The 25,746-nt window shown below is 40.2% G+C and overlaps 1 protein-coding gene across 7 annotated transcripts in view; it reads right to left on the bottom strand.

The window, feature by feature from the left end:
* The window catches only part of ASPH (aspartate beta-hydroxylase), a 252,441-nt gene that overhangs the window by 119,959 nt on the left and 106,736 nt on the right, over window positions 1-25,746 (bottom strand). For all 7 annotated transcript variants that reach the window (XM_029223168.1, XM_029223169.1, XM_029223167.1 and 4 more), the window contains exon 14: window positions 21,604-21,645. In XM_029223168.1, the coding sequence (XP_029079001.1) occupies window positions 21,604-21,645 (42 nt within the window). The remainder of the gene's footprint in view (window positions 1-21,603; window positions 21,646-25,746) is intronic.

Here is a 25,746-nt window from a genome sequence, read left to right as displayed (position 1 = left end):
AAAGTGACTCATATATATATATCCATATATATATGTTCTTTTTTTTAACATCTTTATTGGAGTATAATTGCTTTACAATGGTGTCTTAGTTTCTGCTTTACAACAAAGTGAATCAGCTATACATATACATATATCCCCATATCTCCTCCCTCTTGTGTCTCCCTCCCACCCTCGCTATCCCACCCCTGTAGGTGGTCACAAAGCACCGGGCTGATCTCCCTGTGCTATGCAGCTGCTTCCCACTAGCTATCTATTTTACATTTGGTATGTAAATCATTTGGTAACAATATTCTATTGTATATATGTGTCACATCTTCTTTATCCATTCATCTGTCGATGGACACTTAGGTTGCTTCCATGTCCTGGCTATGGTAAATAGAGCTGCAATAAACATCGTGGTGCATGACTCTTTTTGAATTATGGTTTTCTCAGGGTATATGCCCAGTAGTGCGATTGCTGGGTCGTATGGTTGTTCCATTTTTAGTTTTTTAAGGAACCTCCATACTGTTCTCCATAGTGGCTGTATCAATTTACATTCCCACCAACAGTGCAAGAGGGTTCCCTTTTCTCCACACCCTCTCCAGCATTTATTGTTTGTTGAACTTTTCATGATGGCCATTCTGACTGGTATGAGGTGATACCTCACTGTAGTTTTCATTTGCATTTCTCTAATGATTAGTGATGTTGAGCATCCTTTCATGTGTTTGTTGGCAATCTGTATATCTTCTTTGGAGAAATGTCTGTTTAGGTCTTCTGCCCATTTTTGGATTGGGTTGTTTGTTTTTCTGATATTGAGCTGCATGAGCTGCCTGTAAATTTTGGAGATTAATCCTTTCTCAGTTGCTTCATTTGCAAAAATTTTCTCCCATTCTGAGGGTTGGCTTTTCATCTTGTTTATGGTTTCCTCTGCTGTGCAAAAGATTTTAAGTTTCATTAGGTCCCACTTGTTTATTTTTGTTTTTATTTCCATTTCTCTAGGAGGTGGGTCACAAAGGATCTTGCTGTGATGTATGTCATAGACTGTTCTGCCTATGTTTTCCTTTGAGAGTTTTATAGTGTCTGGCCTTACATTTAGGTCTTTAATCCATTTTGAGTTTATTTTTGTGTATGGTGTTAAGGCATTCTTTTACATGTAGCTGTCCAGTTTTCCCAGCACCACTTATTGAAGAGGTTATCTTTTCTCCATTGTCTATTCTTGCCTCCTTTACCAATGATAAGGTGACCATATGTGCATGGGTTTGTATCTGGGTTTTCTATCCTGTTCCACTGATCTATATTTGTTTTTGTGCCAGTACCAAACTGTCTTGATTACTGTAGCTTTGTAGTATAGTCGGAAGTCTGGGAGCCTGATTCCTCCAGCTCCTTTTTTCTTTCTCAAGATTGCTTTGCCTATTCAGGGTCTTTTGTGTTTCCATACAAATTGTGAAATTTTTCATTCTAGTTCTGTGAAAAATGCCTTTGGTGGCTTGATAAGGATTGCATTGAATCTGTAGATTGCTTTGGGTAGTATAGTCATTTTCATAATGTTGATTTTTCCAATCCAAGAATGTGGTATATGTCTCCATCTCTTTGTATCATCTTTAATTTCTTTCATCAGTGTCTTATAGTCTTCTGCATACAGGTCTTTTGTCTCCTTAGGTAGGTTTACTCCTAGGTATTTTATTCTTTTTTTTTGCAATGGTAAATGAGAGTGTTTCCTTAATTTCTCTTTCAGATTTTTCATCATTAGTGTATAGGAATGCAAGAGATTTCTGTGCACTAATTTTGTATCCTGCTACTGTACCAAACTCATTGATTTAGCTATAGTAGTTTTCTGGTAGCATCTTTAGGATTCTCTATGTATAGTATCATGTCACCTGCAAACAGTGACAGCTTTACTTCTTCTTTTCCAATTTGGATTCCTTTTATTTCTTTTTCTTCTCTGATTGCCATGGCTAAAACTTCCAAAACTATGTTGAATAATAGTGGTGAGAGTGGGCAACCTTGTCTTGTTCCTGATCTTAGAGGAAATGGTTTCAGTTTTTCACCATTGAGAATGCTGTTGGCTGTGGGTTTGTCATATATGGCCTTTATTATGTTGAGGAAAGTTCCCTCTATGCCTACTTTCTGGAGGGATTTTATCATAAATGGGTGTTGAATTTTGTCGAAAGCTTTCTCTGCATCTATTGAGATGATCATATGGTTTTTCTCCTTCAATTTGTTAATATGGTGTATCACATTGATTGATTTGCGTATACTGAAGAATCCTTGCATTCCTGGGATAAACCCCACTTGATCATAGTGTATGATCCTTTTAATGTGCTGTTGGATTCTGTTTGCTAGTATTTTGTTGAGGATTTTTGCATCTATGTTCATCAGTGATATTGGCCTGTAGTTTTCTTTTTTTGTGACATCTTTGTCTGGTTTTGGTATCAGGGTGATGGTGGCCTTGTAGAATGAGTTTGGGAGTGTTCCTCCCTCTGCTATATTTTGGAACAGTTTGAGAAGGGTGGTTGTTAGCTCTTCTCTAAATGTTTGATAGAATTCACCCTGAGGCCATCTGGTCCTGGGCTTTTGTTGTAAAATTTTTAATCACAGTCTCAATTTCAGCGCTTGTGATTGGTCTGTTTACATTTTCTATTTCTTCCTGCTTCAGTCTCAGAAGGTTTTGCTTTCCTAAGAATTTGTCCATTTCTTCCAGGTTGTCCATTTTATTGGCATATAGTTGCTTGTAGTAATCTCTCATGATCCTTTGTATTTCTGCAGTGTCAGTTGTTACTTCTCTTTTTTCATTTCTAACTCTATTGATTTGAGTCTTCTCCCTTTCTTTCTTGATGACTCTGGCTAATGGTTTATCAGTTTTGTTTATCTTCTCAAAGAACCAGCTTTTAGTTTTATTGATCTCTGCTATTGTTTTCTTCACTTCTTTTCCATTTATTTCTGATCTGATCTTTATGATTTCTTTCCTTCTGCTAACTTTGGGGTTTTTTGTTCTTCTTTCTCTAATTGCTTTAGGTGTAAGGTTAGGTTGTTTATTTCAGATGTTTCTGGTTTCTTGAGGTAGGATTGTATTGCTATAAACTTCCCTCTTAGAACTGCTTTTGTTGCATTGCATAGATTTTGGGTCGTTGTGTTTTCATTGTCATTTGTTTCTAGATATTTTTTGATTTCCTCTTTGATTTATTCAGTGATCTCTTGGTTATTTAGTAGTGTATTGTTTAGCCTCCATGTGTTTGTATTTTTCATGGATTTTTTCCTGTAATTGATATCTAGTCTCATAGCTCTGTGTTTGGAAAAGATACTTGATACAATTTCAATTTTCTTAAATTTACCAAGGCTTGATTTGTGACCCAAGATATGATCTATCCTGGTAATGTTCCATGAGCACTTGAGAAGATAGTCTATTCTGTTGTTTTTGGATGTAATGTCCTATAAATATCAATTAAATCCATCTTGTTGAATGTGTCATTTTAAGCTTGTGTTTCCTTATTTATTTTCATTTTGGATGATCTGTCCATTGGTGAAAGTGGGGTGTTACAGTCCCATACTGTTATTGTGATATTGTCAATGTCCCCTTTTATGGCTGTTAGCATTTGCCTTATGTATTGAGGTGCTCCTATGTTGGGTGCATAAATATTTACAAATGTTATATCTTCTTCTTGGATTGATCCCTTGATCATTATGTAGTGTCCTTCTTTATCTCTTGTAATAGTCTTTATTTTAAAGTCTATTTTGTCTGATATGAGAAATGCTACTCCAGCTTTCTTTTGATTTCCATTTGCATGGAGTATCTTTTTCCATCCCGTCACTTTCAGTCTGGATGTGTCCCTAGGTCTGAAGTGGGTCTCTTGTAGACAGCATATATATGGGTCTTGTTTTTGTATCCAGTCAGCCAGTCTATATCTTTTGGTTGGAGCATTTAATCCATTTACATTTAAGGTAATTATCGATATGTATGTTCCTATTACCTTTTTAATTGTTTTGGGTTTGTTATTGTAGGTCTTTTCCTTCTCTTGTGGTTCTTGCCTAGAAAAGTTCCTTTAGCATTTGTTGTAAAGCGGGTTTGATGGTGCTGAACTCTCTTAGCTTTTGCTTGTCTGTAAAGGTTTTCATTTCTCCATCAAATCTGAATGAGATCCTTGCTGGGTAGAGTAATCTTGGTTGTAGGTTTTTCCCTTTCATCACTTTAAATATGTCCTGCCACTCCCTTCCGGCTTGCAGAGTTTTTGCTGAAAGGCCAGCTGTTAACCTTATGGGGATTCCCTTGTATGTTATTTGTTGTTTTTCCCTTGTTGCTTTTAATATTGTTTCTTTGTATTTAACTTTTGGTAGTTTGATTAATATGTGTCTTGGCATGTTTCTCCTTGGATTTATCCTGTATGGGACTCTCTGTGCTTCCTGGACTTGATTGACTATTTCCTTCCCCATATTGGGGAAGTTTTCAACTATAATCTCTTCAAATATTTTCTCAGTCCTTTCTTTTTCTCTTCTTCTTCTGGGACCCCTATAATTCAAATGTTAGTGTGTTTAATGTTGTCCCAGAGGTCTTTTAGACTATCCTCAGTTCTTTTCATTCTTTTTTCTTTATTCTGCTCTGCAGTAGTTATTTCCACTATTTTATCTTCCAGGTCACTTATCCGTTCTTCTACCTCAGTGATTCTGCTATTGATCCCTTCTAGAGAATTTTTAATTTCATTTATTGTGTTGTTCATCATTGTTTATTTGCTCTTTAGTTCTTCTAAGTCCTTGTGAAACATTTCCTGTATTTTCTCCATTCTATTTCCAAGATTTTGGATCACCTTTACTATCATTACTCTGAATTCTTTTTCAGATAGACTGCCTATTTCCTCTTCATTTGTTTGGTCTGGTAGGTTTTTAGTTTGCTCCTTCATTTGCTGTGTATTTCTCTATCTTCTCATTTTGCTTAACTTACTGCATTTGGGGTCTCCTTTTCTCACACTGCAGGTTCATAGTCCCCGTTCTTTTTGGTGTCTGCCCCCAGTGGGTAAGGTTGGTTCGGGGGTTGTGTAGGCTTCCTGGTGGAGGGGACTGGTGCCTGTGTTCTGGTGGATAAGGCTGGATTTTGTGCTTCTGGTGGGCAGGACTGCGTCCAGTGGTGTGTTTTGGGGTGTCCGTGACCTTATGATTTTAGGCAGCCTCTCTGCTAATGAGTGGGGTTGTGTTCCCCTCTTGCTAGTTGTTTGGCACGGGGTGTCCAGCACTGTAGCTTGCTGGTCGTTGAGTTGAGCTGGGTCTTAATGTTGATATGGAGATCTCTGGGACAGCTTGAAGGTCTTGAAGCCATCTTGAAGGTCTCCTCTGGTTATTATGGATTCTTTAGAGGAATGTGTACATCAGTTTTCAAACTATCTTGACAAACGTTTATGAAGTACCTCACAAGGTATTATGCTGGCTAATGAAGAGGATACAAAAATGAAAATCCTGCTATAGACTGAATGTTTTTGTCCCCCTAAAACTCATATGTTGAAATCCTAACCGCCCAGGTAATGGTGTTAGGAGGTGGAGCACTTTGGAGGTGATTGGGTCGTGAAGGCCCCATTCATGAATGGGGTTAGTGCTTTGTAAAAAAAGACTCCACAGAGTTCCCTTCTATCAAGTTCCCTTTCTATCAAGATAGCCCTTTCTATCAAGTTCCCTTTCTATCAAGATAGTCCTTTCTATCAAGTAAGGACACAGCAAAAAGCTGCCATCCACAAACCAGACCTCTTACCAGATACCAAATCTGCAGGTGGTTTGACAATGGACTCCCCAGCCTCCAGGACTATGAGAAATAAATTTCTGTTAAGCCACACAGTTTATGGTATTTTTGTTATAGCAGCTTGAAAAGACTAAGAAAAAAATCTCTATTCTCAAATAATTGACATTAGAAAGTAAAAAAAAAAAAAAAAAGGTAAATTAATGACTAGAATAGAATATTGAAAATTATTAGGCAAAATAAGAACTATAAAATACTTTGGGAACACAAAGAAGCAAGGTATTACTTCTAATAGGAACAATAAGGTAAGAATTAAGGAAGAATTTGGTGTTTAGCTGAGTCTTGAAGCACAGATCTAACTTGGGATGAGACAGAAGCAGAGAAAAATCTTCCACAGAAAGAGGAAAATATGGAGGTGGAAACCTGAAAGAGGACAGTTCAGGGATCTGTGGGAAGTCTGGTGGAATTTCACAGGGCTCTGGATGAGGAATAGTGATGATCAAGGCTTCACAGAAGGCTCAGAGTCAGATTATGGAGTTTCTTGAACAGTCGTCTGAGGAATTCAGACTCTGTTCCACAGGCAATGGTTACTGATGGTTTTAATGAATGATCATAAATAACCTGCGTTTTAGGAAGTTTCTTTTGTTGTGAATACATATAAGTGGAAAGGCAAAGAGTATAAGAAGAACTGATTGCGGAGAGAAGGGAACCCTCCTATGCTGTTAGTGGGAATGTAAATTGGTGCAGCCACTATGGAGAACAGTATGGAGGTTCCTAAGCTAAAAACAGAGCTACCATATGATCCTGCAACCTCACTCCTGGGCATATATCCAGAGAAAACCACAACTGGAAAAGATACATGCAATACAATGTTCATAGCAGCACTATTCACAATAGCCAAGACATGGAAGCAACCTAAGTGTCCATGGATGGATGAATGGATAAAGAAGATGTGGTATAAACACACACACACACACACACACACACACACACACAATGGAATATTACTCAGCCATGAAAAAAGAATGAAATAAGGCCATTTGCAGCAACATGGAGGGACATAGAGATTACCATACTATGTGAAGTAAGCCAGAGAGAGAAAGGCAAACATCATATGATATCACTTATATGTGGAATCTAAAAAAAGATACAAATGAACTTATTTACAAAACAGAAATAGACCCACAGACATAGAAAACAAACTTATGGTTACCAAAGGAGAAAGGGGGGTCAGGATAAATTAGGAGTTTGGGATTAACAGATACACACTACTATATATAAAACAGATAACCAACAAAGACCTACTGTATAGCCAGGGAACTATATTCAATATTTTGTAATAACCTATATGGGAAAATAATCTAAAAAAGAATATATATATATATGAAACTGAATCACTGTGTTGTACACCTGAAACTAACACAACATTGTAAATCAACTATACTTCGATAAAAAAAAAAAAGTGGAAGTGATTGTAAGAGCCTGAGGAGAAGCTGTCACAGGGCTGAGGGAACGGCAGTGCAGGGAGAGAGCCAATTTCCTGGCTAAATGAAATGGTTAAATTTTAGGGAAAATAAGATTTGAAAATAAAACTCTTAGAAATAATTTCATTTGCCCATATCAAAGAAAAAAGCTGTAATTTCTCACCAGTAAAACTTAGATCCAAATCTATCTTCGCTTGAATAAAAATGAATCTACTAATTTCACTGCGTTTCTAGATGATCATGTTTTTTTAACAGAATGCACTACTCAGCATGCTGTCACTTAGAAGGTGGTGACATTCTAAAACGTGACAGATGACTGTCAGCCTGAAAGATAGGATCTACGCTGTGATTCTTTTTATGAATAACGTGTAGCTTATTTTTATGCAAGAGCACACTGCATGTTTGGGTTTTAACAGATGGCAAACTCTTTTTACCAGGGTTTTAAACTTACAAACTGGGAATGAAAACTATTTATACAGTACACACTTTAGCTGATCCTATCTTTGGACACGTTTAATTAAAGAGTGAGCTACCAATAGCACAATCAAGCAGACACATGGGAGAAGCAGGAACTTGCTTCCTTGCTGAATACATTATTTTACCCCAGCAATTAATGGCACGATTGAGTTTTATAATAAATCCCTTAAGCATTTAGCTTTTTTAGTTAGCTGTTTTCCAAAGCACTGTTAATAAAGCTTTAACACCCGAGGCAGAAGGAAAGCACATGGGGTTCATGGAAGCAGTTAAAAAGCAAGATGCAGTATGAATCAAAGTGACAAGGCAACAAAATAAAAAGCTCACCCAAGTTCATTAGTTTTATGCAGAAGCTATAATTTGCAATTAATGCTACTTCCACCTTGAGCAGAGTTGATATTATATAATCATGGTAGCTAACTGACCCTGAAGGCTCCAGATAAATAATACATAAATAGTTCTAGAAATAGGCTCTAATTTAATCTATTTGGTGAACCAGGAAAGGAACAAACAAAAGGTACCATCAATGTTATTGAAGAAACAAAGGAAAGTACTTTAAAAATCACTGGATATTAAAAAAAAAAGAATTATGATAATTTCCCCCCAAAGTGGTAGTTGTCAAGAGTTTCAAAATGGGACTCTAATCAATGTCAATTGTTTCATAGACAGCATTCCTGTGATACCCTAGTAGCACTGCTCTTGGAGTTAAGATGAGCTGGCTGTATGCAGAAACACGTAGGAGTTGTTTTTCTTAACCCATCATCCCTGTCATTAAAAATACTTAGGGGGCTTCCCTGGTGGCGCAGTGGTTGAGAGTCCGCCTGCCGATGCAGGGGACACGGGTTCGTGCCCGGTCCGGGAAGGTCCCACATCCCGCGGAGCGGTTGGGCCCGTGAGCCATGGCCACTGAGCCTGCGCGTCCGGAGCCTGTGCTCTGCAATAGGAGAGGCCACGGCAGTGAGAGGCCCGCGTACCGCAAAACAAAAAAACAAAACAACAACAACAAAAAAATTAGGTATCTGAATTCTCAGGTCTATGCGAAGAGACCTGCACGGATACAACTCTTGTTCGCTAACTGAGGACCAGCCCAAATGTCACCCTCTATGAAGACGTCCATTCTTTCCACCTACCCTCCCACCCCCAGTAGTGAGTTATTCCCTCCTTGATGCTCCCACCGCGTTTTGCTCATAACCTCTGCCTCCTTATATCGTTTGCTTTATTTGCTCTATTTTCAGGGCACTCCACAGAGCATGGCAAACAAACAAAGCTGAAACACTGGTTAATTTAATGAATCATCCCTCTTAACTAGAAGCTGCTGTCCCTTGACTCAGTTCCCACGCTCGTTCTTTAAGAAGTCAACACACATAGGGGTGAACCAGGACTATACCTTCACCCAACACAAGTGAATCTCCGGTAAAAGAAATGTATTAGGATATATGCAATTCCTACCCTTACTCCCTTCATCCACATGAGCTGACTTCTTAAGAATTAACTCAAAGGCAAAATCAGTCTTCTCTGATCCTACCATAATCAAATGGACAAATGTACTTATGATTTGAAATAAGTTTAGAATTTACAATATAAGTTGCTGCACATTTGCCTTAAATGATTAATATCTCTAGTAGTGAACAATTTGGAGGATGTATGAAATAGATTCCTTTAACTACCTCAGTGATTTTTTTTACGACTTTAACAGAAAAGAGTTTATAAAAAGTTCTCCCTGGCCATCCAAGAAGGCATCCACGGCAGTGAACCACAATGCCGAGCAGCTTCTGTGTGTAAAGCACAGCTGGGCCCCATCAGGAGAGGGCAAAGCATGAGACAAAATAGTGCAATATATTTGCTCTCTATTATTACGTTTATATTTTTCCCCGAACATCTTCATCCCATATAAGAACATATCTTCAATCAATGATATGTCCTAGGTCCCCAGATGTTTTATAACCTGAACATGATGAGGGTTAAATTAGTTAAACAGCAAAAATCCCAAAGAGAGCAGTTTCTGCCCCTGGCTGCTGCAGGAGGGTGGAGAAAGAGGACAGTAGGGCCAGAGGGCTTGAGCACAGTCTGCCTGGAAGTGGGTCTCTCCTAGTCAAAGGCCAGAGAGGCAGTCAGTGTCTTCCCAGGTGGTATCTCTGTAGCATTGGAAGGGCTGAAGTTGCTTCCAACATTTGCTGACATCAGTGCGATAGTAACTAGTGGTAACAGAAAAAGCTAGACTTAGGAAAGCGTCATTGTTCTTTAATACCTGAAGTTTGAGTGCGGGTAGATGGTGACTGAGAATTCGTTAACATTTTTCTCTTAGTCCCGATTTAAATTTGCAAGGTTTAGCAAAGGAATGGGCCCATGTGAGGTGAGAAGAGGGTTTGCAGATGAGACAGAACATGAGCCGCGAAAGAGGAAAAGGGTCCAGAACCAAATTCAGACACAGACACCCTGCCCAGCTCAGCATCCTACCAACGCCACAATGAGGAAGTAGCTGGTTCTCAGACCTGCACCGCTGGGGCAGGGGTCTGCTTACCATTTGTGGCTCATATATTTATCTGTAGGAGAGCTGTTTAATAAACTTAACGATAGTTCTTTCCATAGTATAGGTTCAGCTCCTCTCAGATAATCCTTTTGTTGTCTTTATATTTTATTAAAGAGTCCCTTCAAATTGGATTCAAATATTATCAAGGAATGGTATCGGAACCAAGTGGACCCAATGAAAAAGTTTTAGTTAAGAGGATCCTGGTGCACAGACCAAGTTGACCAGGTCATCAGCATGCCTTACCTAGTACTTCTCAACATGTCTGCTCATTATAATGACGGTGCTCCAGAGCCAGGAAACCACAGTATCTGGGAGTGGGACCCAGGGCACTTTCTGAAAACTCCCACATGTGACTCTAACATGGAGGCGGGGCTGACAAATGCTGCATTACACACCGGTGCCTACACGGAAGCCAGTTGTGCTTAGGTGCCTCCCTGGTTTCAGTAGCAGTTCATTATCCATATACCAGCTTCCAATGTTCTGGATGGAAGGCGAGGAGGCCAGTGGGGGGTTAAATCAAAGCATTAAGGACCAGCCCAAATGTCACCCTCTATGAAGACGTCCATTCTTTCCACCTACCCTCCCACCCCCTTGAGTGTCGCTGATGTCCCTGCACCAACCCCGTGCCCTGCTGCCATCACCCTGGACCTAAGAGTCCATGGCAGGGCTGGCGGTGGGCTCTACCCTACGCCAGGGCCTCTGGAGAATTTCAGTGCTCCTCTTCTATGTGAAAATACTTTGTCAGCAAACATCCTCCCACTCCCAGCCTTTCTTGTGGTCTTTTCCCGAATCCCTGTGAGAGTTAGTGGCTTCTCCCCATTCCTAAGATATATCTGCCTACTGGATGGCCTTCCGACACCACCTGCTGCTCCTGCCTGACTTTCCTGAGTGTCTGCCTGACCTTAGGCTCCAGCCACTCCCATGCTGCTCTGCGCCACTGCTGAGCAGCCTCAATAACAGCAAAGGGCTGTAGGATCTAAGGAGATAAAGTAGAAAGAACATTCTAGCAAAGGAGAAAAGCACGACTGACGTGGTGTTAGGGGTAAATAGACCAGCTTCCCAGGCAGAACGTGATCAAATCCCCCAAACTGAAACAGAAAGGATGTGATTTATTTTCACTATTACTAATATTTTCTGTTGTCAACACATATTTGATTTTTTAATGAAAAATATAAACATATGGCAAGAATTCCTGCTGTAAATGTCAGTACAATTCACCATTATATCAGAAGAATGAAAAATGCTGGGAGGAAGGACTCTGTAATCAGACTGAGATAATTCTCAGTAATACCTTTTTCAAACTAAGGCACTCCCCAACTTGAAGTCTTGTTTAAGTAAATGAATATATTCAACTACCAACAGCACTATCTTTTTATGGCACATTTTTTGAAAGCTTAATTTTAAGCTAGCTTGGGCATATGTAGCTAATATGTCACTCCTTAATATGCTTCGGTATACAAATAGATGTGTTAACACACAAAAAATGGATTATTCTGATGCAGCGTCTCATTTCCCATCAGTTAAAAGAAGATTTAGATCCTAATGATAATTGTAAAACACACTAATATCTGAGTTTTTTCCTTAAGAAGCCTATTTTTCTTCCCTTCTCATGTTGTCACAATCATTACAGAAATGAGCATTGTAAAATGTTGAGTGTTCAATGGGAAACATTAGAATGGGATTTTAATGATAACAAAGAATTTGCCATTATTGTCCTGTGGTGTATTTGACTGAAGAGCCACTCTAGTGGAAACAGGTGTCTGAATTATCACTCGTACTACGATACAGTTAAAAATCACGAAATGAAAAATAAAAACAAAGCAAATGTGTATTTCAACACAGCTAAAAACCTCTGCTTCACTTGCTGAGACTGGTAATATATGCTGAGCTTATTGAAATCACTAAAATTGCTGTAATTAAACTTCTCTCTAAATCAGACTTGTATAAGAGTCAGAAATCTCCTATAATTAACTTATCTGGAGAAGTAATCAGACAATAACTGCTGGTATATTTTAGGAACCACTAAAACTACTGTAGCTGTTGAATGTAATGACTATAATAAATCTCTAACAGCAGTTATCTCATAATGTCTTTTCACAGCTGCAAGGGTGGAAGGGAGATTGTTTTTTCAAAGCTTTGCCCTGAGTTGGCTTAAGTGTGTTATTGCTACATTGCTCTTCTACATTAAGGGAAAATTCTGAAGCCATAGTGGTGTGGCCTGAACTGAACCACCAGCCTACGCTACATCCAAATGGGTTGTGGTACTAATAATGAAAAACTTACAGTGTTTTAGGGACTGCTGAAGACAATGAACCAAAGCACCTCCAATCGACAGCTAAAAGACAGAAGACCTACATACACTGATGGTGCAGGAACTGAGTTCAAGGCAGTGATGACTTGGTCAAGCCCATGTACATCAATGAAAAGGACCCTAAGAGACCAAATAATTGAAGCTTGATGACAGGTGTCTCCACAGTCAGAAACTACAGTTCTTATCTCAGTAAGATAATGAATAAATTCTTTGCTGGAAGCATTTATTCTTTGCCTCACTCTTCCCAAGCTCCCAAAAAGAAAATCATCTGAATCAAGGTTGTCCAATGTTTTTGTACACACTTTATTATTTTATAATGGCAAAGTATATGAAAGCACGGTGATATTGTTAGACCTGTTCAAAGTACCAAAACAGACCAGAGAACACCATTCTCTCATGTATTCATTCATACACTCATTTATCCCAACCATTATGTACCTGTAAGGCATGGTATATGAAGTTAATAGATTAAAAACCAATTGGGAAAATATTTTGGTAATACAAAAATCCAACAAGGGGTTAATATCAGTAATACAAATGAAACCACTGAAAATCAACAAGAAAAATTTTTTTAACTAAAATACGAAGAGGCAGTTCACAGTCAGGGAATCCAGAATGGGTTGGAGATATCCAGCTTCTTCAATATTCAGAGTGTTAGTATTCTATATTTCACTCATTAAATCAATGAAATATCGCTGAAACATTAAAACAATTATTTGAAGGCACTAGAACATGACTAAAGACAGGGAGAAACTTAAAAATAGAAGAGTTTATTCTTGAAAGATTGTTTCTACATTGGGTAAGAATGATGAGTTTGTGGTTTTCTTGCATGGGCAGTGTCCTTCCTCACTGAAGGGCGTGGATGGCGGCATTCAGAGCGACAGAGCAGATAGAAATTTAAAGGAGAAATGTTGGAAGCAGGAGAGCCACAGAAGGACTGAGATCCTGAGAGTAAACTCTGCCCAAATCCCTGGCTGATGGTTAACTTTCCATCTTCATGGGTAACCCCAGGGAGGCTGGTGAAAAAGCAAGCAGAAACTCGAAGAGGATGTATTCGTTATACATGACTACAAAACAAACTACTCCCAAACTTAGCAGCTTACAACCACCATAAACATTTATTATCTTACACAAGTTCCTCCTCCTCCACAGACCTGCCTAAAGGGCTGCTTGTGTGTTCTCATAACATGGCAGCTGGTTTCCCCCAGAGCAAGTATCCAAAGGAAAGCAAGGTAGAAGCTGCAATGTCTGTCATGACCTAGCCTTGGAAGTCACACTCTGTCATTTCTGCAATACCCTCTGGGTCACACAGGTTCGCCCTATTCAGTGAAGAGAGGACTACAGAGAGGCATGACTGCTAGGAGGCAGGAATCATCGGGAGACTTCATGGCAGCAAAAACTATGGCAGAAATCGATCTTCAAAAAACATAACTGCTTCTGGTGAAATCTGTAAGTTTGTTGTGTCTTGCCTGAATACATTTCTCAATACACACACAGTCTGAGTAGCAGAAAATAGATGTCCTCCTGGCTTGAGATATAACTTGCGCAGAAGGTAGCGCTGGCAAAGCAACCAGAAACTTAGACGGGGAATCCCACATGCAAAGGGAAAGCTCAGAAGCAAGCCCCGAGATCTGAGTATGAATCCTGCCCAAATCTTCAGCAGACCAGTAAATTATGCAGGCACAGGGCACCTCGACCGCCACCCACCAGAGGGCTAGACTTAAAAACAGCAGTTAGAAGCCAAAAACCCTGAGCAGAGGCAGCCGCTGCTTCCTACTGCAGGGGAGACAGATTTTTTCCGTTTGAGCCCAAGCAAATTAACTGTATACTAGACACCAACAACTCCCAGAAAAAGCAAAACAAATTCCAGAGATGCTACAACATATAACATACACAATCCAGCTTTTGACCAAAAATTACTAGACATGCAAAGGAAAAGGACTCTCCTGACTCATAATGAGGATACAAAAAAGGAGTCAATAGCGACTGCCTTTGAGTGTGCCCAAATACCAGGTTTATCAGAAAAACACTTCAAATCAGTGATTATAACTGAATACAAAGGATTACAGAAAAAACAAGGTTTTAATGAGTGAACAGATACAAAATCTGGACAGTGAAATGGAAACTACAAAAAAGAAGCAATTAGAAATCTAGAGCTGAAAAGAACAGCAGCTGGAATGCAATTTTAACTAGGTGGACCCAACAGCAGATTTGAAATGGCAAAAGAAAGAATCACCGAACTTAAAGATAGAGCAATAGAAATTATGCAATACAAAGGAAAAAAATGAACGAAGGTTCAAAAGCTGTGGGACAGTATCATGCAGTCCAACGTGTAACTAATTGGAACACCAGAAGTAGTGAAGAGAGAAAGAAGAAAAAAAAATCCTTGAAATAATGGCTAAAAAATACTTAATTCACAAGATCTTTTTGATAAGGATTACATGAGAAACTATGTGAAAATAACTTGAGATATAGTACATTGTAGACACAAAGTTCATTCATACTTGGATATTCTGTTTATAATTCTCCCTTCCCACCATTTAGGCTATTTACATCTCATATTATCACCATCAGATGAAGAGGCAATCAAAGGAAATGGAATTAACCACATTTTTTCATACTACAACTATTTTATTCAGCTCCTAGTATGTAATGGTTAATTGCCACTGGAGAGATGTAATGGTTAATTTGATGCATCAAATTAACCAGGCTATGGTACCCAGATATTTGGTCAAACTTATCTGGATGTTGCTGTGAAGGTATTTTTTTAGATGAGAAGATATTTTTTAGATGAGACTAACATTTCAATCAGTCGACTTTGAGTAAAGCAGATTTTTCTCCATAATGTCAGTGGGCCTCATCCAATCAGTTGGAGACCCAAAGAAAAAGACTGACACCCCTCCCACCTCCAAGAAAGGGGGAATTCTGCCTCCAGAATGTCTTTGTCCTTGAGCTATAACATCAACTCTCTTCTGGGTCTCCAGTTTGCCTGCCTGCCTGCCCTGCAGATTTTAGACTTGCTGCCTGTACAATGTTATGAGGCAGTTCCCTAAAATACATCTCTCTGTGTCTGTGTTTCTTTCTAAACACACACACACACACACACACACACAAACACACACACACTATTGATTCTTTCTCTGGAGAACCTTGACTAATACAAGGGTGGAGGAGGTCATGGTTCCCACCCTTAAGAAGTTCTTTTTGTGTGTGTGTAAAAATTAAGGGGAAAACTCAAAATACATGTCAAAAATCTGAAACACGAGGTTTCTTGGGAACAGAGAGGAGAAGTACATCTTCTAGCCTCGGGTAGGAGATGGGGGTGTAGTCAGGGAAGGCTTCCTGGCAGAGGTCATCGCTAAGCTCAGTTCTGAGGAACAGGAGTTTGTGACTGTGAAGTGGGGAGTCAAGGAAGCGCATTTTGAACAGAGGAAAGACATAAGCAGGAGCCAGATCCTGAGATGCTTTAAGTGCTGCCGTAAGGAGTCTAGTTTTTAATCCTCAGGGCAATGTTCTCCATTTTTGCTCAAATACGTTACATACAGTTGTAAGAATCCCAGGAAAATCTTCATAGAGACAGACATATTGATATTTTAAAAACATGAAAACTTCTTAATTAGGCTTGATTATTGCCCTTGTTGGCTCTCTCTCTATTTTCCTTATGATCACAGAAAACTCAGAAATATCCATATGAGGTACTGGTTGCATTAAGCTGATTTAAGGGCAGTAATATAGCCATCCCAGACTTTTCTCTAAGTTGCATAAAAAATGTCATTTGTTAGTGTAAATGTGACTTGTTTTCTAGTGCCATCTGGTGTTTTGTTGAGGCACTATTACTTTTAAAAGAACACAAATAGTAACCAGGAAATCTTTAAATGCCTTTTTAAAGACGTTCACAAAATTTAGTGAGTAAGCATATCCTTAATTGTAATGAATAATATAGTGGGATATTAAATATTAGTCTAAATCAAAGGAGAATTTCTGGAAAAGACTCTGATCCAGAAGCAATTTTATCTAACACACACACACACACACACACACACACACACACACAGACATACAAACACATGCAAAAGCACATTCCCTTTTTGCAGGCATGGGTATATTCTGTTGCTCCTCAAATTTCTTTAAAGGCTCACAAATCCTGTTCTAATAACTGACATTTGACATGTATTAAATCAGTAACACACTGCATACTTTTAACGTTCAATGAATTTGTTAACGCACAGCTTTTTAAGAAGTCACGTTTGACTCCTTTCTCTCATACCCCATATCCTAACCATTAGCAAATCCTACAGACCTCACATGGGAATATATGCAGAATCTAACCACTGCTCGCCACATCCACCCCACATTCTAAGCCCAGGTGTCACTATCTCATGCCCGGACCACTGCAAGCATCTTCTAAGTGGCCTCCCTGCTTCCAATTTCGCATCCCTACATCCAGAATGAGCCTTTTGAAACATAAAGCAGATCATATCAATCTTCTTCTCAGAATCTCCCAATGGCTTCCCATCTCACTTGAGATCATATTCAAAGCCCTTCTTCAAAGCTTTATGTGATTTGGACCCTATAACCCCTCTGATCTCACCCCCTCCTCTCTCTCTCCCTTCATATTCCTCACCTGCCACACTAGCCTCCCCACTAATCCTCACACGTGCTAAGCACACCTCCCCGAGGGACTATGAATATGTTTTTCATATTCATATTCCACCCTTGGAACTCACTTCTCCCAGGTGGCTGCAGAGCTCACGCCCTTGCATCTTGCATCTCCAAATGTCACTGTCCAAGAGGCCCATCAACAGAGCAACACCCCAGCCCACTGTCATTCTCTGTACTCTTTTCCCGTTTTATATTCCTTTTCATACTTATCACTGCATATTATATTCTATTTTTTTTAAATTATATACTTCCCTACATACACATACACTAAAATATAAGTTATAAGTACCACGAGAACTGAGACTTTGTTTTTATTGAATGTTTTAGCCCCAGTGCCTAAAACAGGGCCTGGCACATAGCAGGTACTCAATATGTTCTGAATAAATGGATGAATAAAAATAACTGTTTGAACTGGACATTTCATAAGCCATTTTTGTGTTGCATTACTTTGTGACTCACAATCCCATTCTGTGGCTGTGGAATATGGAATGTGTGGGAAAAGATGACATCCAGTGGGGAGAAACTGATATAGCAATTTTAGCTAAAACAGATGTAAATAAACTGATTCAATTTAAGAAGCTGGCATCTCCAAAGAGGGCCTGTTTTGGAATTAGCCCTATTCCAAACCTATGACTCTATCAAAATATACTAAACCTGATTCTCTAAAAGAAAAGGATCATATAATTATTAATTCTAAGTAAAAATAATATCTTCCCCCTCTCATCCGTGGTTCTTTGATAAAGAACTTGAGGGAGGTAACGTGGTAGAAAATTAGACAACCTAATGGTTCATCCTGAGACAAATTTACAATTACTATTTTAAAAAATCTCCATTTCTATTATTATGAAATTAATGTCTGGCTATTAAAACATTCAATTTTTTCACCACATATTCCAGAAATGGAATATTTCCCCTTCCCTCTGCCCTTCCAGTTAACAGCACTGGATGAATCTATCTGAGTAAAAAACAGATGGAATTCCCAAAGCTGACAATTTGCTCAAATAGGATTTTCAGTAAATCTGGGGTAACATTGATTCATTATGTCTTTTAATCCTAAGACTCCTCTTGGATGTCACAATCAATAAAAGACTTCAGTTGCCAACATCCCTCGGTTGGTACTGATATAGGTATTAATATAAGTTCTACATGATGGAGTGAGAAGCCGATCAGGTGAAGCTGCTGCGGATTCTCTCCACAGGTTCCGTGAAGAAATAGCCAAGGGAGCCCACCTCCCAGGCCACTGGAAAGATCGCTTTAGGCTCAGAACCCCGGGAGGGTAAAGCTGTGCAAAGGGTACCAGAGGGAACCAGGCAGTGCAGAGGGACACACAGCCCCAGGGAGGAAACGGAGCCCTGCAGAGTGAGCAGCCTGAGGTCACAGGAACGCTGTGCACGGCGTCTGGAGCAGGGTTTGTCCCTGTTTACGTCGGCAACAAGTGACCTCCACAACCCACCCTCCCGTCTCTATCTCTGCAAGAAGGTGCTGGAGTGAGCCTCCCAGAAGCCAACCAGAGTGTGAAGTGGAAAGGCTCTGCTCTGCACAGGCACTTGCATGGGCTGGGCATGGCGCCCCACTGCATGAAGAAACCAATCCTGACTCTGCCATGGTCTGGCCCCTGACTTTCTCTCCAACTGCCCTCCACACACTCTCAGATTGTTAGGGGTGCTCCAGCTTCTTAGGCCTTCGCTCCCGCCTCAGGACCTTTGCACAGGCTGTTCTCTGCTTGGAGTGCTCTTAGCCACGTCTTCCCACAGCGGCCTTGAGCACATCATTAACCGCCTCAGAGACCTTCTGAGAGTGAGAACCCGATGCGTGAGGGCTGTAAACCACTGGAAAGGACTTCGGTTTTGCCCTGCGGAAGATGTGAAGAGGCTGGAGGCATGTGAGCAACATGATACGACTTAGGTTTGAAAACGGTCACTGTGGCTACTGAACTGAGAAAGATTATAGAGACAAAGCAAGGCCAGTTAGGAGGCAAGTGAAATAATCAGGCAAGAGATGGTGGCAGCTGGGACCCAGGTGGTAGACGGGGGAAGGTGGCAGGAAGTAGCTGGATTTGGGATCCATTCGGAAGAGAGGACAGGGTTTGCTGATGGAATGACAGGGAGGCAGGAAAGAGAAGATGTGTAGGAGGAGTGTATCTTCAGGGGAAGGTCAGGAGTTCCGTTTTATACTTTTTAAGTTTGTTGTGATTATTTGATACCCAACTGAGGGCACCAGGTAGCCATCAGGTAGACAGCTGGACATACCTGTCTAGAGTTCAGGGAAGAGGCCCAGCCTGCAGTTAAAGCAGTAGTCTTTGGCATAAAGACATATTTAAAGCCATGAGATTTGATGGGATCATCAACGGAGTGTGTGTAGATGGAGAAACGCTCTGAGGACTGATCCTGGAGCCTCCAATGCTTGATGGTCAGGGCGAAAAGGAGCAACCACCCCAAGAGGCTGGGAAAAAGCAAACAGTAGAGATAGGAGGAAAGTCAGAAGACCGTGGCATCTTGCAGGCCAAGGGAAGGAAGAGTTCCGGAGGACAGGAAGTGATCAGTTCTATCAAAAGCTGCTGATACCCTCCTCTCTGCTTTGTCTTTTCTCCTTAGTACTCATCACTACCCAACAGAGTAAGTCATGAATATAGTGGAAGATGGGGGAGGTAAGGCAGCATGGAGAGCTTGTGTGAGTAGATGATCAGGTGAAATCCCAGTCATCTATATATAAAAGCCAGCCAATGGTTTCCAATATGGAGGAGAAAATTGTGGAATTCAGAAGTTATTTAGAAATGCGTAGGTGTAAGCAACTTAAATGTCCATTGACAGATATATGGATGAAGATGTACTACATATGTACAATGGAGTAGTACATATATACAATGGAATACTACTCAGCCATACAAAAGAGTGAAATAATGCCATTTGCAGCAACATGGATGCACCTAGAGATTATCATACTAAGTGAAGTCAGAAAGAGAAAGACCAATACCATATGATAGCACTTAAATGTGGAATCTAAAATATGACCCAAATGAACCTATCTATGAAACAGAAACAGACTCATGGACATAAAGAACAGACTTGTGGTTGCCAAGGGAAAGGGGGGTGGGGGAGGGATGAATTGGTAGGTTGGGGTTAGCAGATTTAAGCTATTATATATGGAATGAATAAACAACAAAGTCCTACTGTATAGCACAGAGAACTATATTCAATATCCTATGATAAACCATAATGGAAAAGAATATTTAAAAAAACAATATATATAAATGTATAACTGAATCACTTTGCTGTACAGCAGAAATTAACACAACATTGTAAATCAACTGTATTTCAATTAAAACAAAAGAAATGCATAGGGAAGTACTAGAAGAAACAACTAAAAATGTTGGGATGGGACTCATGGATAGGGAGTAGTAGGGTAGAAGAATATTATTTTTCTTTATAAGTCACACTTTAAAAATTAGACCTGTATATCACTTTAATATAAAATTAAAAACAACTAGTCAGAAAAAAAAATGCATGAGCTAAATGCTTGGTTCCCAGCCTAAGGGCTATAAAACAATGGCCACAGGCCAGTAACTCCATATACTCAAGTAGTATTTACATACTGAGTAAGTAAGATCTTGGACCTTACTCGAACTGTATCTTTTAAGTGTAAACACTTCTTTTATCACCACAAATTAAAGCCATTCCTGAAACTCCAATAATGTTTAATCATTGACGATTTTATCATTCAATTGACTCTAAAAGTATAAACACTATTCTATGATCATCCATATAATATTTATAAATTTAACTATAAATTTAATAACTCCTCACTCTAATGACCTCTGTGAGAGTTGAATTAAAATTCTACACCATTGTTAAATTTATTAGAATGCCTCTGTAATAAGTTCTCAGAAGGCAGAGATGACGTTTTCTATATGGATGTAACTGTTTGCATGCCTTTCTTTCCCACAATTCAGAGTTCCTTGGAAAAAGAACACGTTCTAATAATCTTTGGATCTCTCTACCTTGGATCTCTCTACTTAGCACCTTTGTCAACAAAGGTGACAATAATAATTAACATTTCCTAAGTGCTTTCCCTGTGCTAGACACTGCTTTAAGAACTTTACATATATTTTCACTTAATTACTATTGTGGAAACAGTTCCTGGAAGTTGGTACTATTATTATTATTCCCATATCACGAAAGAGGAAACTGTGGCACAGAGGCTAAGTAATTCTCAAGATGCATGTACAGTGAATGACAAAACCAGGATTAGAAGCCAATCTCTCTCCAGAGCCTTAGCTTTTAGTGTTTATGGAGAATATTAATGTCTGTTGATAAAATCATTGAAATAATAAACTCACTGGCAATTTATTTTAACTAGTGATATAAAATAAAATCATGTTATTCATGGATAGTATTGATACAGTAACTCTTCCCTATGTATACGTGAAACGTTGATTTGATAATCTCACCTTTTTCTTTTTTTTCTGGATCATCTGTTTTCTTATTTGTTTCTGAAAAGACAAAGCAAAATAAGTACTGTGAGAGTCATGATTCAATATCTCAAATTACAGGACTATCTTTAAATGAATTCAAATAAATATCGTTTAAGAACAATATTTCTGGGATTAAGAGATACACACTCCTGTATATAAAACAGATAAACAACAAGAACCTACTATACAGCACAGGGAATTATATTCAATATCTTGTAATAACCTACAATGGAAAAGAATCTGAAAAATTATATATATATGACTGAAGCACTTTGTTGTACACCTGAAACTAACATGACATTGTAAATTAATTACACTTCAATTTAAAAAAACAGAAAAATACTTCTGGGCAAACAATTCAATTTTCCTAAATCCTGAATTCTTTACACATGCAATTTGCTATAAAATATTAAGAATCTGAATAACTTATAAAAGTCGCCGAGCAGTAAGTAGGCATTGGGCACCAGGCTGAATGTTCCTGGTCTATAAGGGGTGGAGGGTCATCTCCACCAACAGTAAGTGCCCCTGTGGGTGCAAACTGGGTCAGGAGAAGCCCTCCTCAAGGCCTGTCCAATATTTTTATTGTCTCCTAAAGCCATATACTACTTTATAATAGGCACTGTGTGCTTTCAAGGAATGCAGCATGCCACCCTACTGAGAACACTAGCCTCACTCCTAAAGGACTTCATACATCCACAGGTGACCCACTGGGGATGCCCACACTGAGCCCAGGTGTGCTACAGCTCACCTGCTGAGGAGAGGCTGTATCAGCCTCTCACTAAGTTCATCACAGCTAGTGTCTCTCCACCAACGGATAGGGCTGCCGAGCACAGCGAAACCCACCAAGAACCCGGACAGGCCAAAGAACACCCACCACAGACAGGGAACAACAGCACATGACCTGACTGTGTAAACAAGCTCATTTCTGCATTTATAACCTCCTATCTGGCCTTCTGTTTAGTACAGATTAGGATGTAGTTAATTTTCAAGGTAGACCAGTTAATTTCTGTCCCAGTAGGTACTTATCTAGTCTTTGAGAATTCCTAGGAATGATGTGTATGCGTGAGTTCCAGTGGGGATGGGGCAGAGTTTGGGAGACTGATTAAAAAAATCATAGACTCCAGGGACTTCCCTGGCGGCGCAGCGGTTAAGAGTCCACCTGCCAATGCAGGGGACACGGGTTCGAGCCCTTGTCCGGGAAGATCCCACATGCCGCGGAGCAACTAAGCCCATGCGCCACAACTACCGAGCCTGCGCTCTAGAGCCCGCAAGCCACAACTACTGAGCCCGCGTGCCACAACTACTGAAGCCCGTGCGCCTAGAGTCCGTGTTCCACAACACGAGAAGCCACCACAATGACAAGCCCGCGCACCGCAACAAAGAGTAGCCCCCGCTCGCCGCAACTAGAGAAAGCCCATGCGCAGCAACAAAGACCCAACGCAGCCCAAAATAAATTAATTAATTTTTTAAAAGTCATAGATTCCATCCTTTCCCCAGAGTAGATGTGAGAGGGTGCGGGTGCCGTGCAGGGTGCGTTCAGGGTTGCAGTCACGATCATTGGATTTTTTCATCCCCAGTTTCCCACATTCATTCATATAAACCATTTCATTTTTTGGAGGCGACAGGTAAATCTGAGGCAGGCTCCTGATGCAAGGGGGATTTTTATCCATCGAGTGTCTTTCTCCTTTGAGACCCCAGGCGAGAGGAAGCAAACTGACTAAAAGTGTGCCAGCTTGGTGCCAAGCACAAGGCACGTCTCTTGTCTCCCGACACCCTCTGCAGAAGGTCTTATCTCCTTCTTCGTGGAGAGAAGGAAGCGGAAGCTGAGAAAGTAGAGGGCCCAAGTCATCAAGGTCAGCGGTGCACACAATCGCAAAACACGCTCTTTCTCCTGTGCCAGCCTCTACTTTTGTTGCAAGGGAAACGAAGGGAAAGAGAAGTGCAGGTCTTGACTTTTGCAAAGAGTGGGTTTTATAACAATGGCTGTATACACACTAGCCAGTGCTTCAGGAGGTATGAGGATATAAAATAAAAAGACTTCTAGATCACTACTGAACTTTCTAGAATTTCTGATCTTATTAATATATACCCTCCTTATCAGTACAGGCAGTACATCAGTTAGTAAGCTGCACTCTTGTAGGCATCAGGGATACAGGATAGAAGAAAAGCATCAAAAATCTCGATCTCCAAGGAGCTCTCTCTCTGCGGTACCAGCAATGCCTCCAGGAGGGCTGGGAGTCTCCACACCTTCCAGTAATCTGTTACCTGACACATGGCTAGTGTAATTTTAAAAATCAAGCATAAAATGCAAGTTTCTAAGTTGACTAGAGAAGACGGGTAGGTGCTGGTCATGAAGAAAAGTTTAGGGCTCTCCACAAATCTTCCTGCCCCTGGGGGGAAACCAAGGAAGGAGGAGCGGATTGAACTGGTCACCTTTTAAATAGGTGTGGGAGGGCCCTGGCCAGGTGCGCTCCCAGGAATCAGGGCCACCGTGTTTGTATCTCCTGCAATGCAATACCTAGGGCGGGCGAGAGGCTGCCCTAAGAAGGCCTAGCCCAATCATTCCGGCCCCGGGGCGAAAGCTGTGGGTTGTGTCCTCTTCTGCCCTACCTCACATCAGCATGCTGAGATCCGAGACTCGTGTTTGGGTGTGGAAAATACACAGAGCAGGGAATTTTAGCTTCTCGGGTTTTCAGTGCTTAAATTTAGCTTAGGTAAAGTTTTCTAAGAGATCCAGCTTACCTCACTAGCATTCTGCACAGTAGAATAAAGCGTAACTTTGCTTTACTTTACTCTTTGTACATAGGCTTCCCTGGGAGATCTCAAATGGCCCTCGATGTGCCAAAAAGGAAAATGATTTATTAAAATTTAACTGTCTGCCAGGCATTGTTCTAAACACTTAATGCAGATGATCCCATTTAACTCGATCAGCTCTGAAAGGTAATATTAATTCTGTAGATCAGGCAACTAGCTTAGAGAGGCTAAGGAATCTTGCCAATTAAGACCGATTCAGAAGGCCACACTCTACAACAATACTACGTTAGTCATGCTCTGTATATTCCAACAGTGGGCAGTCCATACATAAAAGGGAACTCTACACTCAGTCCAACCCAGAAAATTACAAAAGTACAACCTCACCGGTAACTCGAATTTAGTGTTTAAATACATACACGAAAAGAAAACGATGTTACACGTTCTCTAACTGTACTAACGTTACTTTTTCTTTTGACAGTCCAGAATCATTTTTAAAATCAACATGAAATTTATGAATAAAATGCTGAAAATCAAACATTGTTCAAATATATGGGACAGCACGGCACAAATCTTCATGGAACAAAAACATTATGATGTTCCTTTGCTGACAATCCACAACTGCAGAGCACTCAGTCTCAAAAATCTACAAAGTGAGTCAACGTGTCAGAATTTGAAGCTGTTATTAAAGACAATCAGTGTGGCAGATATAACGGATCACTGAACTACTGCCTACAGCACACGTGGATGTGATGAGGTAACTGAAGATAATCGAGAAAAGCTGCATTTAGACTTTCTTTTTAAAACTATACCACATATGAAGATTTCAAACTTACAAAACATTGTGTTGAATACAAGGTCATTTTCATTTTTATGAAAGAAAACGATGCGGACTTTGATATAATTTAATGAGCATTTCTGGTATACCCACTATATATCAGATACTGTGCTAAAAAATGGGGATAGGAAAATAAATGACTCATTCTTTGTTCTTGAATAGCCCACAGTAGAGTAAGAGAGACAAAATGATTGCACCATGTGGCAGAGCCCAGCTAGTCGCTCTCCTATGTCCAAGTGGACTACTTCCCCAGGCCACTGCATCTAGACGGTGCACATGGCCAGTCTCACCAGCAGAATGCTGACACAAAAGTGATGTCTGCCACTTCCAGGCCAGGCCCTATGTCTCCTGTGGCATCCTCCACACTCTCTTTGTTCATCAGTTAGCACAGAGCAGGGGATCTGCAGCCAAAGCCAAAAGGAAAAAAGGAACGGTGGACAGGTGGTTTTATGGGTCAGAGCCCACACCTCCCACCCAGAAAGAGAACCCTTTGCTGGGATAAACCACTGTCCTTCGGGGGCTGTCTGTTA

The sequence above is a fragment of the Monodon monoceros genome, unplaced genomic scaffold, assembly GCF_005190385.1.
Source record: "Monodon monoceros isolate NGI ecotype Baffin Bay Population unplaced genomic scaffold, NGI_Narwhal_1 Super_Scaffold_14, whole genome shotgun sequence".
Classification (NCBI taxonomy): Eukaryota; Metazoa; Chordata; class Mammalia; order Artiodactyla; family Monodontidae; genus Monodon; species Monodon monoceros.
This window is presented reverse-complemented; position numbering and strand designations above follow the sequence as displayed.